Source organism: Phocoena phocoena, chromosome 16, assembly GCF_963924675.1.
Source record: "Phocoena phocoena chromosome 16, mPhoPho1.1, whole genome shotgun sequence".
Lineage (NCBI taxonomy): Eukaryota > Metazoa > Chordata > Mammalia > Artiodactyla > Phocoenidae > Phocoena > Phocoena phocoena.
This window is the reverse complement of record NC_089234.1, coordinates 83,597,594-83,618,193: the sequence shown is the minus strand read 5'-3', so window position 1 is coordinate 83,618,193 and position 20,600 is coordinate 83,597,594. Positions and strand designations below refer to the sequence as shown.

General features: G+C 41.1%; 1 protein-coding gene across 1 annotated transcript in view; it reads left to right on the top strand.

The window, feature by feature from the left end:
* FMN2 (formin 2) overlaps nucleotides 1–10,499 on the top strand; it is a 321,516-nt gene extending 311,017 nt beyond the window's left edge. The window contains exons 19-20 of the mRNA XM_065893942.1: nucleotides 9,098–9,179; nucleotides 10,473–10,499. Of these exons, the coding sequence (XP_065750014.1) occupies nucleotides 9,098–9,179; nucleotides 10,473–10,499 (109 nt within the window). The remainder of the gene's footprint in view (nucleotides 1–9,097; nucleotides 9,180–10,472) is intronic.
* Nucleotides 10,500–20,600: the final 10,101 nt, after the last annotated feature.

The following is a 20,600-nucleotide window of genomic DNA, read 5'->3' as shown; positions in this document are numbered from 1 at the left end:
TACGGGACTTAGATAAAGGGCACATCAGCTGAGCTACTTTTGTAAATTCCATGTAAATCTGGGTCTAATGTAGAATTAAAATAGTCTCTACTACAAGAGCCATGAGAAAAAGAAACCCTTTTTTTTTAAATGAGCGATTTTTAATTAACAGTGAAAACTATGTTATCAGAGCTTTAAAATCCTAACATGTTTATGAATACAAATATTACTATTTTCAGTAACGGTTAAAAGCTTATCATCTAAGCATTTTTAAACGTTCTAAATGGCACCTTCTAGATTTCTCAACTTTTTCTGATACCACGATAAATTCCTTGTGGGAAGAACATGAGAAAATGATACTCTGGTTTGACAGAATATAATTCATGGTCTTTATTTACACAGTGGAGTATGAACCTTACTGTTTAATCATCTAGTCACTAAGGTAAATGCATCTCCCATCTTCAGCAGCACAGCTTGTCAGCATTTCCAACATTTGTCAGAGACTCTAACCACCTACTGACTGCTGTTCAGTTGAGACCATTGGGATCTGAGATAGTGGGGGAAATGTGCTCACTGTCCTTCTGGGTTTCTCAGAGTTGTAGCCCTCTATCAGGTTAGATCACCAAAAAGCAAGGGCACAACACACTCCCAAGTGTGTGCTGAATCCCCTTTCCTCAGAAACGCCTTCATTGAGTTAAAACTTAAAATTTAGTTGCTGTTTATATTGAGGATTTGTGTTTAGAAAGAAAAAAGCCATTAGAAAATTTCTCTGTCTTCTGTATTTTTAGATTTTTACTGACTACAGTTCACATCCCTTATGTAGAGAGCCACTGTCAAGAATTCCTCCTAGAAATTAGAATCAAGAAAATGTGGTGGTAGTTTTTTCTCCGGATGATCTTGCATGCTTTCCTTTTTCAAAGATGAACACTACAGCCCACTGTGTTTCCATTAATACTTTTCCTTGAATAGGGTTCAGAATTTGTCCAGTTAGAGTGCTTCTCCTCAGGAGCTAGTAAAATACATGCACCCACTTTCCCAAATAGTTTCTCTTTCAAAAACCATTTTAACCTGCCACGTTTTATATGTTCAGAGTTTTAGAAAATTCAGTCTTTTAAAATGAAATGCTTCTAAATAAACAGAAATAAAAATAAATATAATAAATATAAATTAATATAATGAATGTAAATATATAAATACATGATAAGTATAAATACATAAATGTAAATAACTATGTACATATGTATAACTAGAGGAAGATTTTGGTGGCCGTGTTTTTCATCATCCCATGCCTTGCCTTTTGAGGAGGCCACACAGATCGATGCTTATTACACCTAGAGCTGAGGAGGTGTTGTCTGTGTCTGTCTGGATCTGCAACGCTGGTTTCTGACCCTAAGCGAGTAATGTGACCATTTTAAGTTTCAGTTTCTTCACTGTAAAAGTTGAGTAACAGCAGTACCTACCTCATGGGGTTATTCTGAGATGTGTGTGTGTGATTTTTTGTTTTGTTTGCCTTGAAGTGAGAGCCCAGCCGGAGAACCCAGCTGTGTCCTCCGGACCCATCTTTCCTCACCTACAGCCTTTCCAAACCTAGGGGGAAACATTTCTTCCTATAGTAGCTCATCCATGAGTTACAATGGCCTATATTTGTAGAACATTAGACAGTTATCAAAGAGATGCCGACTGTAAAGAATTCATTTGACTGCTTGAATGTTATCTTCTGAATGAATGATACCTCTCTTTTGACCCACGTCTACTCCGAAGCGTGGTCCAGGGGCGGGGGTCCCCAGGCTGGTCCCCGAGGCGTGGTCTTCAGGCTGGGGTCCCCAAGCCAGTCTCTGAGGCACCATCCCCAGGCGGGGCTCCCCAGGCCAGTCCTTGGGCGGGGGTCGTGTAAAGCGTGGCCGCCTTGAGTCGCTGCAGCTGTGCGCTCGCTGGTACTAACTGCGCCGTCAGCCCTGGAGGCGCGGAGGCAGTTTTCTCTGAGTCAGAGAGTATGAGCGATGAAATTCAGAAATTAGACTCAAATTCAGAAATACATGCCTGACGAAACTTCAGTTCTTTTCCATTGCAGTGATAAGGAGCGCTGTGGTTGATGGTTTCCACTATATTTTCAGGGGGTTTGGGGTGGTGGTGGTGAGCATCTTCGTCATAAAGGAGGGCAGGCCGAGATGGAGTCGAGTCCACAGGGCGTCTTCACCTGCTTCCGGCTCTACTGGAGCCACATGCCGACTCCCACCCAGCCTCCGTCCAGAGCCCCTCCCCTCTCTTTTGGATTAGAATGGTTTCTCTGGGCTTAGTAGGCAGCTGTGGGGACTCCTCTGAGCTGGGCGGGGGAGTGGTCTGCTCTCAGCAGGTCGGCGGAGACCTATCTCCGCGAGGGGACCCCACGCCCCTGCCCCGGCGGGCAGTGAACCCGGCCGCCCTACACTCACTTAGGCCAGATTGTTACTGCTCAGTGGCAGGAGTGGCTCCCTTCTCATTCCATTGAATGACGGTAGCATACCTGTTTTCTTAATGAGGGTGAGGCCGCTGGGTGTTTGCTCTATAAAGTAGATACAGATTACTCGGCCTGCGGGCCACAGGGAGGTGTGGTTTCTCTTCTCTGTGTCTGTGTCACTGTTGCATCTCACAAACTGTCTTTACACTGAATCACATTGAACTTTTTGTATGTTTGCCTTACAATAAATGGGTCTGGGGCTTGGGAAGGAAAGTGCAGAGAAATATACATTTTTATTAGGAGAGAAATCAGAAACCACTCTATTTAGAATAACCTTTAGTATAAATGTATCCAGTTGTATTAAGGACAAAATTATTATTGGAATTTAAACTAGTTTCTTTTTTTAAATTGACGTATAGTTGACTTACATTATGTTAGTTTCAGTTGTACAACATAGTGATTCAGTATTTTTATAGATTATGCTGTTTCAAGAAATTCTATGATAAAAAAAATATTTTTCATTTTGTCACCTACCTTTGTCTTCTCTGTGATATAAACCTTAAAAATATTCTCAGTCTCCTGGACTCAAATTTTCCATGCTTAATAACTTCTAAGATTAATATCTTAAAGCCAGAGGAAGCTGCTACAACTGAAAATTTTTGAATGTAGGGAGTAAAGATCTATATAGATGTATTGAAATTTATTTAGCTTCTTTATAGGTTACATTTACAACTTTATTTTTTAGAAGATAAATTTAGTATAAGAGTTTTCTTGAAATTTTCAGCTTAGAGATGTTATGTTTTCCTCTGGCCATTTTTGCCCAGACAACAGTTTCAATGGAGGACTCATCTCATAGTCACATTGCTCACACTCCTTATCCTGTATTCTCTGTAGCATCACAAAATCTGTCATTACTGACTAATGGTGTCACACTTCTCTACCTTGATAAGCTTGAATTTCAGGTTTCACATTCATTCCAGTCTCACTTGACATCTTCCCAAACAAGCTGCTGAATGGGCAGGTCGGGTTGTGCGGTGTCTTAGGATCTTCTCACCAGACACTCTGAGTGCTGTCGCTGGCTGTCGCTGTCGTGTCCTGCCCGACTGTGAGTCAGACTCCTGGCCGCCCTAACCTTCCAGACCCAGCTGTGAGAGGTGGAGGGCGGTGTGTGGGGGAGAAGCCCTGGCAGCTGACAGGACTGCCTCCAGGCCCAGGTGTAGCTGGGACTGAACTCAGAGCATTATTGCTCTAATTTGAGGCTCATTTAGATGAGCTTAGTTGTCTGGTTTTCCCCTCTAGAGAAGACAGGAATTTTTTAAAGAAGAGAGAGGATCTACGTAAGGCAGATATGCTAGCACCGCGAGGAGTGATCACAACGTGCCATCTTAGGAACAGACAGAGGATTTAAAACTGGCTGTGAGGTCAAGTCCAATAGAGCACAGTGTGACGTCAGAGTGGGTGAGCTGCTATCTACGCCTTCGGGACCTTGAGGGAGGCCTGAGTCCACACATCACAACAGTGATGAAGGTGGCATCAAGTAAATGTTAAATATTTCCATCTGTTTAAGAAAGAGAAAAGTTTCATTTCTTCAAAAAGTCTATTCAAAATTGGTTATACAAAGATTGGTCCTTCTAGGGAGTGAGTTTCCACTTACTGGGAATCACCCATTCATTTATCTAACTCTTTCTGACCCATTGCCAGGACAAAAATTAAGAACAAAAAATATTTGTTCAAATTGGTCACCTACTCTGTTTTCCAAACCTGATTCCATCTGTTTTTTGGTTTTTTCCCATGATTAATTTCTCCCTTAAAAGATCAAGGAGCGCCTCATATTATTTTATTACTTTTGGTCCTTCATTTGAGGGATAAGTTCATAGTTTTGAAAAGTATTCAGCACATTGTTGTGTCTGAAGTTTTATGGACAATAAAAGATATGACACCAAAATTTAACATAAACGTCAAATTTCATGGCCATACTATTTGTATCCTTCTGTTCTGTCTACCTTTCCTGTTTTCTAGTCTCTGCTTTCTGTGTTGTTTTTTTTCCAAAACCACTAAACGTGATGAGAGAAGAGTTTTCCTTATCACATCATTTGTTTTTGTTCATATTCTCTTTGTTGTCTAGATTTCTGGTTAGAAGTTGCAGTTGTTATAATTAGCCTACCAAAGATGTCATCTGAAAATTTTTTACTTCCCTTTTTAGTTATCTAATAAGGTAAAAATCTATTTTTGTGTGTGTGTGTGTTTATTTTATTGAAGTATAGTTGACTTACAATGTTAATTTCTGCTGTACAGCAAAGTGACTCAGTTATACATACATATATATTTTTATATTCTTTTCCATTATAGTTTATCATAGGATATTGAATATTGTTCCCTGTACTATACAATAGAACCTTGTTATTTACTCATCCTATATATAATAGTTTGCATCTGCTAATCCCAAACTTCTAAGCCATCTCTTCCTCAGCCCCCTCCCAATTGGCAGCCACAAGTCTGTTCTTTATGTCTGTGAGTCTGTTTCTGTTTTGTAGATAAGTTCATTTGTGTCATATGTTAGATTCCACATATAAGTGATATCATATGGTATTTGTCTTTCTGACTCTGCTTAGTATGATAATCTCTAGGTCCATCCTTGTTGCTGCAAATGGCATTATTTCATTCTTTTTATGGTTAAGTAATACTCCATTGCATATATATATAAAACATCTTCTTTATCCATTCATCTGTTGATGGGCGTTTAGGTTGTTTCCATGTCTTGGCTATTGTGAATAGTGCTGCTATGAACGTAGGGGTGCATGTATCTTTTTGAATTATAGTTTTGTCCGGATACATGCCCATGAGTGGGATTGCTGGATCATACGATAACTCTATTTTTAGTTTTTTGAGGAACCTCCAGACTGTTTCCCGTAGTGGCTGCCCCAATTTACATTCCCACCAACAGTGGGAGGGTTCCCTTTTCTCCGCACCTTCGCCAGCATTTGTTATTTGTATATTTTTTGAGGATGGCCATTCTGAATGGTATGAGGTGGTACCTCATTGTAGTTTTGATTTGCATTTCTCTAATAATTAGCAATGTTGATCATCTTTTCATGTGCCTATTGGCCATCTGTATGTCTTCTTTGAAGAAATGTCTTGATCTTCTGCCCAGTTTTCAGTTGGGTTGTTTGGTTTTTTATTACTGAGTTGTGTGAGCTGTTCATATATTGGAAATTAAGCCCTTGTCAGTTGCATCATTTGCAAATATTTTCTCCCAGCCAGTAGGTTGTCTTTTCATTTTGTTTATGGTTTCCTTTGCAGTACAAAAGTTTGTAAGTTTGATCAGGTCCCATTATTTTTGCTTTTATTTCTGTTGCCTTGGGAGACTGACTAATAGAGTCAAATCTTGATTAACGAATGCCCTGGCAGTCCCTTTTGTGTGAATGCAGCCACATTAAAAAAAAATCATCTTCATGAATCATGCACAAGAACTATGAATCCATACGCCAATCACAGACCCCTCCTAACTGGAGGTTAAACTCAAGTGCAGGCCAAGGACTGTCCCCTTCAGCCAAGACCTGACTTCCTCCTTCCTCATGTGACTGCTTTCTCTTTATAAATGAAGTACTATCCCTCTTTTCACTCCCCTCCGCCTTTCCAAATAAGACGTGTAGGTCATTTTTGTTATTTGAAAAGTTATCACCACTGTGCCTTTTCACTTAATATCTAGTTATGAAAGGAACATCTTTTTCCTACTCAGTTCAGGAAATTTTAGCACTCATTGAATGAGGGGCGAGGCAGGAGGGAAGAGAGTTACTCAAGGGCCCTGCACTTGGAGCCGAGAACTCCTCCTGACCCCCAGAGGGAGGCCCAAGTAGGAGGGCACTCGGGGGCACTCTCCCTTCCGGCTCACCTCATTATTTTTCCTCTTATTTCTGCCAACTCTGGCGGCAAGCTCACCTCCAGGGACACGTTCTTTTTTCCTGCCTAAAGTGTGGGGAAAATGTCAGAGTTTTGTTGAAATAAAATTGGACTTTGGAAGAAGCAGCATTTGCTAGGAGACTTAGGATGGGTGGGCCCCAAGGGGACTGCAGGGAGCCCATTCCTGTGGTTTGCGGTTGTGACCTGGAGGTTCACGGCGTTGCCTCGAGGGGGAGGGAGCGCCGGGGTCCTGGGGCGCCGCGTGGGGAACCACCAGCTCGGTTCCGGGGCGCAGCTTCTCCCGGTGTCGCCCACGGGCGCCCACATCAGATCAGATTCTCCCAGTGCTGCTTCTGAGCACGTCCTGGCAGGGGTCGGGTACGGTGGGGGAACAGAGACACCTGGCCCAGAACAGACACGTGGGGTCCCGGGAGCTGCGTTTTATCTGATTCTCCGTGATTCCTCTGCTCCTGACCTTGAGCGACCGCTTGGGAGCCATGTGCGCGGCTGGGGTCTGGGGACGCAGGGACCACTCGCTCCCGTCGGACAGGGAAGCAGCGGGGCGGGGGAGCTCTGGCCTCGGTGGCAGGTCCCAGGCAGCAGGGTCCCCGCGGCGCCCCCAGGTTACTCTGTACAAGTCCTCTCCCCTCACCCTCAGCCCCATTTCCCCTTCCAAGAAAAGTATGGAAAATTAAGATTTCTCTTTGAAACGAAGTTCAACTGTCGACCTGCTTCCGAAGAATTTCAGGAACCCCACCCGCCAACCCCAGGGTCCCCTCGGGGCATAGCCCCCCAACCCGGCGCTGGACTCCGAGCGCCCCAGCCTCTGTGCGCACGGGCCTCTCCTCTGACAGACGCCGGGCTTAAGTGCCCTTAGCCCGGTGCCCAGTCACTGCGAGGGCTCCCTGACCACTCTCTCTAGCTTTCCTTGTGTCTGCTGTGGGAATGGCTGGACTTGTTTTTGTGTAAAATTTAATATGTTTGTATTAGACTCAACTTCCTGTGATACTTAGAAAAAACTTTTAAGAACAAAATAAGTAAGATAGTGAGAAAATTAAGATGCTTTGGTGATTTATAAACTTGTGAAGTAGATTTATTTTAAATGTCACAAAACGCTTTAAAGAGCTCCAAGCAAACTTAAAAGGGGATCTACTGGATTTTTGCTAACTGCTAAAAAAAAAAAATGTTTTCCTTAATTTCTTGTCCAAATATTTCAACTTATATTAACTGGTAGTTATTTCAGAGGAAGATGGGAACTCTGCAATCCCTAGTTTGTTATACTGTGTTTGTATTCAAATGTTTGGAGAAAAGCTTAAAGGCAAACTTATGGCTTGGGAAGAAAGTAGTAGAAGTGGTAACAATGGATTGTCTTCTAAACTGTCATCATTTTCTGGAATTACTGACATTAGCAACTCAGCAGGCATTTTACATCCAAAAGGATTTATTTTGATCTGCCACGCTTTACTGTGAGCTGCAACAGTAACCTCATAGCTGCTGTACTCCATGATTTGTTCCCTTCTGTTGTTTAAAAACAGGGGTTCTTTCAACTGCATAAGAGATGAATTCTACCATTAGAACTTTTACCATCAGGCTCAAGAAGTATATTTAAAACTAATTTCTTTCAGGAACCAGGTTTCAAGATCTAAGTCTTTTATTAAGATAAGTCACGGCCTTTTCAGTTTCTCCAGAAATACTCTATTTTTAATTCCCGAGGAAAACCACAGTAATAAAAACAAATTAACCTAATAGGTTATTTTCTTTCTTATGGCACCTATTTTTATTAATAGAATTCCAGTTTACAGATTTCTTACTATTTGTTTAGTTAAAGCAACCATTGGTAACATTTTACAGTATTTTATAAAGAACTTTTTTATATATATAAATATGTCTGTTTATAAAGTCATGGACTGATTTTTTTTTAACATCCTTATAGGAGTATAATTGCATTACTATAAAGAACTTTTAAAGTAAAACTTTTTGGACCTTTGCAGCAGCTCTGTGTGATATTCTTAGTGATGCTGTTCTGCATTCTCGAGCACTTGTCCTTCCTAAGGGACACAGAGGGCAGAGCGAGCAGATGTTACCCAGCATCAGACAGCAGAGCCAGACTTGCTGCACAGCCTCCCTCCCCATGACGTCCTCTTTTAACTGTTCCTCTGGTAAACTCAATACTGTTTTCCCTTGGAGCGTGTGTTTAAAAAGAAATCCTAGACGCGTTCAAACATTACTGCTCACTCTCTATTTTCTGCTTTTGAATGACTCATTCCCATGCTTAATGAAGCTCAATTTTTTAAAAAACACCCCAAGTATTCATTGCACAGACTTCCATGCCTGGGGAAATGCAATGTGGAAACTGAACCTAAGACCGTTTTAAATAAACATATGAGTTTTTATATGGTACTGCTTATTTAATTATTTAATGCTTCTGATTTATATAATAGTGCCAGCCCCATTTATGTAATGGAGCCAAACTCAGCACCCTCACCTGAAAATGAAGGATATTTCTTTACTTTACTTCTGAATGTAAGACTCCATTAGTATAGGATAAAGTGTAGCCTAAAAATATAAATGTGCTGTATTCTATTCCATTCCACATCCTTTGATTCCAAGTTAAGAACCACTGGGTGAATTCGCCTCTAGCTCTAACATTCTGTTTTTAAATCAAATGTCAGGTGACATTGTGGTATGTGGTATTTTTCTCTAATAAATCAACTGCTATAGGTGGATTGTAGTTAGCTTTCTAAATCTTTGTTTAAATTGTGTGTTTTCTCCCCCACCCAGAGTAAAAGAAGCTGAAGAGGTATGTAGGCAGAAAAAGGGAAAATCACTTTATAAAATAAAACCAAGACATGACTCTGGAATTGTAAGTATTTATTCTGTTTTTTTAACTTGTGATTTTCTTTGGCTTTTAAGCACTCTTTTCTCAATATATACAAATTCATCTAATAATATTTTAATTATTTTCCTCTTAAGTTTGAACAAAGCCTCTGACTTAAATAATCTCCTTTTCCTTCTGCCTTTAATCAGGCCCCAAAGGCTAAAAGAATCTCAGCATTCAGCATTCAAAGACTAACAATTAAGATAAATCCACTGAGGGGGTGCACGTATGTGTGTGGGGTTGCTGGCAGAGTTGGGGGCCATCGTTCACTTTCCTCATCATACACGGGTCACAGCACAGCTGTTGTAATTGGATGAGCACCCTTGGGATCTAACACATGAAATGCCAGGTGTAGTGTTGTCCTTTGCTGGGACCAGGGCTCAGGCTCTGCGGAGTCGGCTGCCCAGCAGCCGTCAGCCCACAGCCCGAGTGTAACAAGCCAAGGTGTTCCCTCTTTGTCCGCTCTCCCCTTCAAAATAAAACGCCAAGTTGTGCCCCCAGAGAGGGAAGGGTGGTGGAAATGACGAGTTTTCCCTTGTGGTACTGTCAGTGTTTAGTTGAGTGTTCGAGGGGTTGTCATTTGACCCCACAGAGTAAGTAAATGATGATGTTTTAGGCCTTAAAATAGGAGCAGTTTGAATTGAGCTAGTCTCACATAGTCTAAATGGAAGATATTCAAATAACCCAAATTGGAATACCGTTAAACAGCTTTATTTAGAAAAAAGTTAGAAATTATATTTTCATTTAAAAGATATTTTCCTTTCAGTTTCTCTGTATCAAAATCTTATGTAACAACAAGTATTTTATTATGGTTTGGTTTATGTTCTGTCTTTTTGATGAAAGTACAATCTTAAAGTACATGTATAGAATGAGCAGGAAGTTATTTATTAACCACAATTATGGAATTATAAGGATAGAAGAGAGTTAAATCACATTAACCATGAGATGAAGCCTCGATTCAATTTTCATATTTATGTATTTGCACACATAAATATGAGAAAATGAAAAAGGTGACCCGGTATTCTTTCATGTCGATTAGAAGCTAAATTTTCAAAACTTTTTTCCTCAAAAACATTCAGTGATTTGTCTTAGTGAAAATTCTAAAAGATAAAAAAGATTCTACTTCTATTTTATTCCTTTATCACCTTGTGTATCTTTAACTTTTTTTCAAAGAATTTGATCCAAATGAAAAGACCTTGTTTGGGCTATTCTAAATGCCATACATTTTTAAAGTTCTTCCTTCTAACTATAACTCTTCCCTGGTGCATTTATTTTCAGAAAGCGAAAATAAGCATGAAAACCTGAACAAAGAAAAGCAGAAAGAAAATGAGTCCCTGCAGCCACTTCCACAGAATTCAGCCGACCTAGGGCAGGAAGGAAACTCATCATCTTGATCACTTTTCTTCTTGGCCTCTTGCATAATCTTTGTGTTTTCCAGACAGTTCACTGATTGTTGAATTCTACTGTATATTAAAAAAAAAGAAAAGAAAAAAAGCAAAAGCAGTAGGCCAGTGGAGAATGTGACACCTTTTCTTTTTGTAAAAGCTTATGGTATTTTACCGATAGACCAAAACAGCATGTGTAAGAGGCAGTATCTGCATTAATTCTGAACATGCTAAACAGTAACCTTCAATTTAATGATGTGCAAATAGCCCTGTCACAGTGAAACACGTTCCATTCTACTGACGACCAGTACTCCACATCACTGCATTTAGAGTTTTGGTTAAAATGTTATTTCTAGTGAATTGTTTGTATCAGTTTCACGTCTACATATAAATTTTCTATTTTGAAATTGAAGTACCATTTATATATGTCATAGTCAAGGCTTTCCCAGCTCTTGGGTTGGTCTCTGTAACTATATATTTGTGAAAGAAGATTTTCATTTTTTTTACTCATCATATAATGAATAGAAAAGAATATAGCAAAAGGAAAACCCTTCCTATAAATCATTTAAAATAGGCAGGAATCAGAAATGAGGGTGTTTATCAACTATGTCCTTTGGGACCTTACATAAAGCCAATCTGCAGCAAAGGTCAATTAAACCAAAGCTGTGCCTCTCTGTACTTTTACCATTGCCCTTCACAAAGAAAATGACACAATACTTTTAAGGAATTTAAATAAATGATGCTCATAAAATTGCCAAACATGACTAACTGGTGGCAAAAAAAAGAGTAACTTTTAGATGGATTGGCATCTACCTAGAACTTGTTACTTAAACCCAGCTGCCTGAGTATTGTGACCTGATTGGGGTTGTCTTTATGTGTTATGGCAGTTGATTAAAAACTATGAAATGAGTATGCAAGGATTTATGATCTAAAGGCACCTAGGAAAAGATTTTATTTTAGATTGAGAGGAAAAAAGTAAATCTTCCACTCTCTATGAAAGTATTTTAAAATCAGCTCCTGGTGCGTTGTGATGGTTTTGTCTAACATTAATAGAAATTTTAAAAAATTCTTTTAATGATATGTTTTGGGGTACAGCTGTGAATAAAGGGGAAAATGTGTTGCTAATGTAAACCAATTATAGAATCAACTTAAAAGAAACTCTGAATCATAACTATGTTTGTTTTTATGTAGAGTACGGTCCTTAGCTTTCAGTCTGTAGTCGACATGCACAGACACAGTAGTAGCTATCGGGTTGCTGTTCTGCTGTTCTCCTGTCTCCTTCGGCCCCTCCATGTGTACATGACTTTCTTCAATGATATAATAGGGCATTTAACAGAGATCGCTATGTGCAATACTGTATTTAGTGTTTCTATTTTAATTTTTCTAGGATGTTAATTTATATGAAAATAAAATGAATAATAAAAGAGTTCTGTGCCTATTGTGTATGTATCACCTAAAGATACTTGCAAAATACTTACCATGAGGGTGGAATTAAGTTAGATCGTCTATGTCTGAAGATCCTTTTTAATTATTATTAATTTTTAAAAAATAAATCTATTTTACTTATTTTTATTTTTGGCTGTGTTGGGTCTTCGTTGCTGCACACGGGCTTTCTCTAGTTGCGGTGAGCGGGGCTACTCTTCGTTGTGGTGCACAGGCTTCTCATTGTGGGTGCTTCTCTTGTTGCAGAGCATGGGCTCTAGGCGCACGGGCTTCAGTAGTTGTGGCACATGGTCTCAGTAGTTGTGGCTTGCAGGCTTTAGAGCACAGACTCAGTAGTTGTGGCAGACATGGCATGTGGGATATTCCCAGGCCAGGGCTCATGTTCCCTGCATTGGCAGGCGGATTCTTAACCACTACGCCACCAGGGAAGCCCCCTATTATTAATTTTTATTGGAGTATGGTTGCTTTACAATGTTGTGTTAGCCTCCACTGCACACACAAAAAAATGAAACAGCCATACACATAAAGATAATCCCCTCCCTTTTGGACTTCCCTCCCATTTAAGTTACCACAGTGCATTAGGTAGAGTTCCCTGTGCTATACAATATGTTCCCATCAGTTGTCTATTTTATGCATACTATCAATAATGTATATGTATCAATCCCAGTCTCCCAACTCTTCCCACCCCACCCCTTTCCCCCTTGGTATCCATGCATTTGTTCTCTACATCTGTGTCTCTTTCTGCTTTGCAAATAAGATCATCTATACCATTTTTCTAGATTCTACAGATGTGTTATTATACGATATTTGCTTTTCTCTTTCTGACATACTTCACTCTGTATGACACTCTAGGTCCATCCGCGTCTCTGCAAATGACCCAACTTCATTCATTTTTATGGCTGAGTAATATTCAATTGTATGTATATACTACATCTTCTTTATTCATTACTCTGTTGATGGACATTTAGGCTGCTTCCGTGACCTGGCTATTGTAAATAGTGCTGCTATGAACATTGGGGTGCATGTGTTTTTTTGAATTATGGTTTTCTCTGGGTATATGCCCAACAGTGGGATTTTTGGGTCATATGGTAGTTCTATTTTTAGTTTTTTAAGCAACCTCCATACTGTTCTCCATAGTGTCTGTATCAATTTACATTTCCACCAACAGTGCAGGAGGGTTCCCTTTTCTACCCACCCTCTCCAACATTTATTGTTTGTAGGGTTTTTGTTGATGACCATACTGACTGGTGTGAGATGATACCTCATTGTAGTTTTGATTTGCATTTCTCTAATAATTAGTGACGTTGAGCATCTTTTCATGTGTTTGTTGGCCATCTGTATGTCTTCTTTGGAGAAATGTCTATTTAGGTCTTGAAGATCTTTAACGTTTCTTATTTCAGGCTTAACAGTTGTTTGAAGTATTTAATGAATGTTGGTCTTTAGAGATAACATAATCATTGTGCTACATCAAAACATTTTTAAAATTTTTTCCTTATGCAATTTTAAGGCAAAAGTATTTCCCACTTATGGACACCAATGCATTAATATCTGACAAGTCTTTTTTCTAAAAGTTAGAAATTATATGCAAAAATTCATCTGATACAGATTAAGTGGTGATGGGTTATTGGAAGATGATAAAGCAGAGGACATTTTGGTACAAAGAGATGGATGTAGACAGGGAAATAGAAGGAATAAAATAGAAGCATTATGCTAATGGAAAAGCATGAAAAGACTTTCTTCATAAATAATCTTTGCATTTAGGTCTGATCTAATTTTTCATCACCTGTACACTGGCTTGTCATCTTCTTTGTGCCAAGGCCTGGTGCTAACTAATAACTGACATTTTAAAAGGAGAATATGGAGGGAGGGTGAAATGGGTAAAATGCCAACTGTATGATGATGGACAGAATCTAAACTTTTGGCAGTGAGCAGGCTGTAGTGTGTACATAAGTCGACATACAATGTACACATGAGATTTATGTAATATTATAAATCAGTGTTAGCACAATAAAAAATAATTTTAAAAACTATAAAGGAAAAGAACTAAATGTCACGTTGGGGGAAAAACGTGTAAAGCAACAATTAAAACTCATTGTAATGTCCAGTTCAAAGAGTGCAGAGTGCTAAATGCAGAGGCATGAGGAAGAGGTGAGTGCAGGGGAGAAAAGGAGGCCCTGTAGTCACCGGGAGCCTCACTTATCTCAGACCTGCAACCAGGCGAGGCTCAGGAGCAGGGCAGCTGCAGAAAGGGACTTTGTGCTGGGAGCTAAGGTGAGTTTATTACGGCTAGGGGGCTGGATGCCTGGAGTCCCAGGCGGGCGGGCAGCGGCGCTGACGTCACCCGGGAGCCTGTTTCAAGGGAGGTCTTAAACGTTCCAAATGGGAGTTTGGCAGATGTGAGGTGACGTTTCTAAGGAAGGGAAGGGCTGAGGAAAAGGCGTGGAACACGGAGGCCGAAGAGCCCGCCACTGCGTGGAAAAGTCGGCCCCGCAGAGAACAGGAGGAGGCGAGAGGCCGAGGCCGAAGGCTTCCACCACGCTGGCGCCGTGCAGCGGAGCCAGGGAACCAGCCTGCACTGGTGACCGGACCCGGTTCCGGTGACGTGGCCCTCCCTGCGCCAGCGTGGGGACGGGGCGGAAACCGGCGTGAAGAAAGGCGCGGGGAGGCCTGAGACGCGCCTCCGTGAGGGCCGGGAACAGGGGCGGGTCACGGTGACAGGCCGGCCTCAGGGCTGTTACTCGACAGCCTGGCTCCGAGCATCAGTGAGGCGGCACGGGATCGGCGACCCTCAGGTTCCTGCAGAACCGCCTCTGCCGCGCCCTCCGAGAAAAGCAGCTGGGGGTCTTTACCCCTTAACCGGCTTCATTTCTTCTCAGCGCCTATCACCGCCTGACTGACGTCATGCAGTTGAAGTGGGGGCAGGGCAGGCGCGAGCTGTAGCCTTTGTCCGGTGCCGCGGGCCCCATCCCTCCCCCTTCTCTATAGAAGGAGCCCCAGCCGGGACTGAGGGGAAATGGCTTTCTGAGGTGCTGATTGGCCATCTTCTCGGTGGGCTAGCTTTCCGATTAAAGTCGTTATTCCTTCTTCCAGCAACTCGTCTTGGGGCGTATTGGCCCTTCGTGCGGGAGCAGAAGGAGCTTGGGCTCGGTAATGTCCTGTTCCTCTGGTCTGTGCATCTGCTTTTTTGGCCAGTTCTACACTGTTTTGGTGACCGTTGCTTGGCAATACTGTCTGAAGTAAGAGTGTGAGATGCATCCAGCCTGTTCTTCTTTGTGAGGATCACTTTGGCTATTTGGGGTCCTTTGTGTTTCCACACAAATATTAAGAGCATTTCCTCTATTTCTGTGAAAAATACCATAGGAAGTTAGGCAGAGATTGCATTCACAGTGTACATTGCTTTGGGAAGAACGGACATTTTAAAAATACGAGTTCTTCCATTCCATGAGCATGGGATATCTTTCCATTTATTTGTGTCTTCTTCATTTTCTTCATCAACGTCTGGAAGTGTTCAGTGTGCAGGTCTTTCAACTCCTTGGTTAAATGTATTCCTTGGTAGTTTGTTCTTTTTGATGCTGTTGTCAATTGGATTGTTTATGTTCTCTTTCTGATGGTTTGGTTTTTGTGTTTAGAGGAGAAATTGATTTTTGTGTATTGATTTTGTAACTTTACTGAATTCATGTATTAGACTAATGGTGTTTTGATGGAATGATGTAGAAAATTGGGACTCCTCGAAAATCCCACTGTTTCTATCACATCCAGGTCATCCATAACATGGAAGACATAGTGGCTCCTACTAGCATCTAACAGACTGCCTTTCAATTACTTGTGGGCTCATACAGGGGTGATTAGGTTCACGACTTTGTGTGAAGTGGACCTGGGTAACAAGGCTTGGCTTCTATAAGGAAGTGTGACATTTTCTCTGCTTTTCTGGTGTGGGATTGACACGGTGTTTTGGAAAGTGAGTTACTATCCAGTAATTTCAAACATACAGAAAACTTGCAATAGCAAAACAAAGTCCTGTATATCTGCATGCTCAGATTTCCCAGCTGTCCTTGCTTTCCTGCACTTGCCACTTCACACAAAATACTCCAGTGCATTTTACCCAAAACAGGGCCACTCTTCTAGGGAACCAGCATGTAACCTCCAAATGAGGAAATTGTGATGGTTTCTATGTTACAGTCCAATCCACAGGCCCACTTCAAATTTCACCAGCTGCTCCAACTCTAGGGAAATATCTTTTCCCATTCTGATCCAGTTTTATTTTCCTGGAACTATGACTGATACTTTCCCTCATTTTCACAACCTTGATGGATTTAAAGCACACAAGATGAGTATGATCTGAGCGACCTTTTCTGTATCGTAACGTGTATCAGTACTTCATTCATTTTGTGCATGTATGTGTGTGTGATTATACAGATCATTTACCATTTAAGCCTTTTTAAATACACCATTCTATAGTATTAACCACACTCACATTTTTGTACAAATATCTTACCCATCCATATTCAGAACTTTTCTATTTTCACCAGTGAATCTGTGTACCCATTAATGACGAATTCTCCTCAGTCCCTGGCAAAAATATTCTACTTTCTGCCTTTGAATTTGACTTCTATGGGTACTTCATATAGGTGGAATCATGTCATTTTGTTCTGTTTGTGACAGGATTTTTCACTTATTATAATGACTTCAAGGTTCATGTATGTGGTAGCACGTGTCAGAATGTCCTTTGTTTTTCAGCCTGAATTCCATTCGTCTGTGTGTATACAACCACATTTAGTTTATCCACTCATCCATCAATGGACAGTTGGGTTGCTTGCACCTTTTGCTATTGAGGTGAATGCTGATCTGAAGAAGGGTATACCCATATCTGTTCCAGTCCCTGCTTTCAATGTTTTAGGTGTATACACTGATGTGGAATTGGTGGATCATAGGTTAATTCTATGTTGAAGTTTTTGAGGAACAGGAACACTGTTTTCCATAGAGGATGCACCATTTTACTTGATTCCTTTTATGGCAGAATAATAGGGCAGTTTATGGATCAACCCTATGCTGTTTATCCATTTACCCATCGGTGGGCATTTGCACCATTTCTACCTTTTGTCTCTTGTGAACAGCACAGCTATCAATATACATGTACACCTGTTTTCAATTCTTTGGGGTATATATCTAGGAGTGGAGTTGTTGAGCTGTATTGTAACTGTATATTCACATCATAAACATAGGTTGCATCCTTTTCAGTTTCCACAAGTAGTGTTTAAAGTTTCCAACTTCTCTGCATTGTTGTCAACATTTGTTATTTTTGTACTTATTTTTTTAATTAATTAATTTTATTTTTGGCTCCATTGGATCTTCGATGCTGCACGCAGGCCCTCTCCAGTTGTGGCGAGCGGGGGCCACTCTTCATTGCAGTGCGCAAGCCTCTCACTGCGGTGGTTTCTCTTGTTGCAGAGCACAGGCTCCAGGCATGCGGGCTTCAGTAGTTGTGGCATGCGGGCGTCAGCTGTTGTGGCTCACGGGCTCTAGAGCACAGGCTCAGTAGTTGTGGTGAACGGGCTTAGTTGCTCTGCAGCATGTGGGGTCTTCCCAGACCAGGAATCGACCCCGTGTCCCCTGCATTGGCAGGCGGATGCTTAACCACTGTGCCACCAGGGAAGTCCCAACATTTGTCATATTTTTATTTTTATTTTTTGCAGTACACGGGCCTCTCACTGTTGTGGTCTCTCCTGTTGCGGAGCACAGGCTCCGGACGCGCAGGCTCAGCGGCCATGGCTCACGGGCCTAGCCACTCCGCGGCATGTGGGATCTTCCCGGACCGGGGCATGAACCCATGTCCCCTGCATCGGCAGGCGGACTCTCAACCACTGCGCCACCAGGGAAGCCCACATTTGTTATTTTTAAATTTTCTTGATAATAACCATTTTAGAGTGTGTGAGGAGTTATTGCATTGTGGTTTTAATTTGCATTTCCCTCCTATCTTGTCAACTGCTTAGTGACCATTTGTGTGTCTTGTGTGGAGAAGAGATGATTTGAGTCCTTTGTCCATATCTAAAATTGGGTTGTCAGTCTGTGTTGATGAGTGGTAAAAGTTCTTGATATATACTAAATAAAGACTCATCAGATATATAATGTGGAAGTATTTTCTTCCATTCCATGGGCTGTCTTTTCACTTTCTGTATTGCATCTTTTGATGCACAAAGATTTTTAATTTTGAGGAAATCCAATTTTGTTTTTTTCATTTTGTTGCTTGTGCCTTGCTGTCAGATCTAAGGAACCACTGCTAAATCCAAGGTTAGGAAGGTTTATCCCCATGTTTTATTGGAGAGTTTATACAGTCGTGCCTCAGTGTCTGTAGGGGACTGGTTCCAGGACACCACACAGATACCAAAATTCACAGATGCTCAAGTCTCTTATAATAAATGGTTTGGTATTTGCAAATAACCTAGGCACATCTTCCTGTATACTTTAAATCATCTCTAGATTACTTATAATAACTAATACAATATAAATGCTGTACAAATGTAAATACAATATAAATGCTATGTAAATAGTTGCTGGTTTGTGGCAAATTCAAGTTTTTCTTTTTGAAACACTTTCAAATATTTTTTTCTTATATTTTTGACCTGGAGTTGGTTGAATCCATGGATGTGGGACCCATGGATACAAGGGGCTGACTGAAATTTTACTTTTTACATTTAAGCCTTTTATGTATTTTGAGATACTTTTTAGTATGTGGCATGAGGTAAGGGTCCAGTTTCATTCTGCTGTATGTGGATAGCCAATTGCCTAGCACCACCATTTGTTGAAAACACCATTTCCCCCCAATTTGGTGCTGTGGACTGTTGTGTAAAGTCAGTTCATCATAGATGGATGGTGTATTTCTTGGATCTCCATTCAATTCCATCTGTCTATATGTTTTTATTTGTTGTTGATGTTTTGGCCATGCCATGCAGCTTGTAGGATCTTAGTTCCCGGACCAGGGATTGAACCCGTGCCCTTGCAGTGGAAGCACGGAGTCTTAACCACTGGACCGCCAGGGAAGTCCGCATCCATCTATATGTATATCTTCATGCCAGCATCACAGTGTGTTTCCACACGGTGGGGAAGTGTGCACCTCCAACTTTTATTTCCTTTGCAAAAATTGTCTTGGCTCTTTGGGATCTCTTGAAATCCCATATTTTGGGGTGTCTTATTCTGCTCCCCTTCACATGGGTATACCCCGATTTGCTTATGCATTCTTCTGAAGACATTCTGATTCCTTTAAGGTTTAGACATTATAAGTAGAGTTCCGTGCATAATAGCGTCCTTGTTTCTGTTTGGATATAGATTAGTAGTGCCATTGTGTGAAAACTGGAGGCATGATGGGTGGATCTTAAGGTGTGAAAATTGTTTGGCTTGGAAAATACTGCCAAACTGTATCTCAAGAGGCCGTGTGTGCATTCCATCAGCAATGGAGAGTTGCTGTTGTTCCTCACCCTCCAGTGATCTCTATCATCAATGTGTGAGGAGCTAGGCAGTTCTAACTGGGGTGTAGATCTGTCTTGTTGTTTTACTTTGTGATTCCCTGAGGCTATTCGGTGCTGATCCAATTTTTTTCCACTTATTATCTGTATATCTTCTCTGACCAGGTGTCTTTTTCGACCTTTACCCAGTTTTTTATGCAGCTGTTTGTTTTATAGTTCTTTGTGTAATGTGAGTACAAATTCTTTACCAGATATGTGTTTTGTAAATATTTCTCTCTCAGTTTTTTTGCTTGTCTTTTAGTTTTCTGAATAAGATACTTAACCGAGTAGAAATTTATAAAGTACATGTTACTAATTTTTTCTTTTTGTGTGTGGGCTGTGTGTGTTGTGTGTTAAAAGTCAAAGCTCATGATCTATGTGACAAAACCCATGGCCATGTAGGTTTTCTTCTATTTTTTTATACTGTTTGTAGTTTTCTATTTTGAATTTGCCTGTGGACAATGTTGAATGACTTTTGCTGTAAGTTGTAAAGTTTGCATCTACATTCAGTTCATTGCATATGGTTTCTAATTGTTCTATATCTATTTTTCTAGAAGTCTGGGGATCTTTGCCTGCATCTGTTTGGACATCTAAAATGTAGTTGTTTCAGCAGGATGGCCAGCAGGGATCTAGGCCTCCACTGAACTGTGGGCAGGTGCAGCCTGCATATCACAGTTAGCAGCCAGAGGTTGACAAGCCCACCACTCTTTCCACAGCAGTGCCTGTCTGTTCTGCCCAAAGTCTTGGCTCTGTGCACAGCTGACAGGAGCCTGGTCTCCTCAGGACCTACTGGGGATTTGGCCGTGGGACAACTTGGGGCTATGTTCACATTGAGAGGAGCTCATTTCCCTCAGGACCAGCTGGGAAGGGCCACCGTGGGAAGAAAAGATGAGGGAAAAGTGGGGAGAAGTATCTTGTGTGTGGCTGACTGCTGGGAGGGTGTCTGTCTTCAGCAGAAAATTGTGGGTTTTAGTGAGTTTTGTGTGCAGTGTTGATGGTGTCCAGTGTCCTTCTTTGGCTTGTGGTGTTCTGTTTTCCAGGTGATTTATTGAGGGGACTGTCCTTTCCCTGGTGTATGT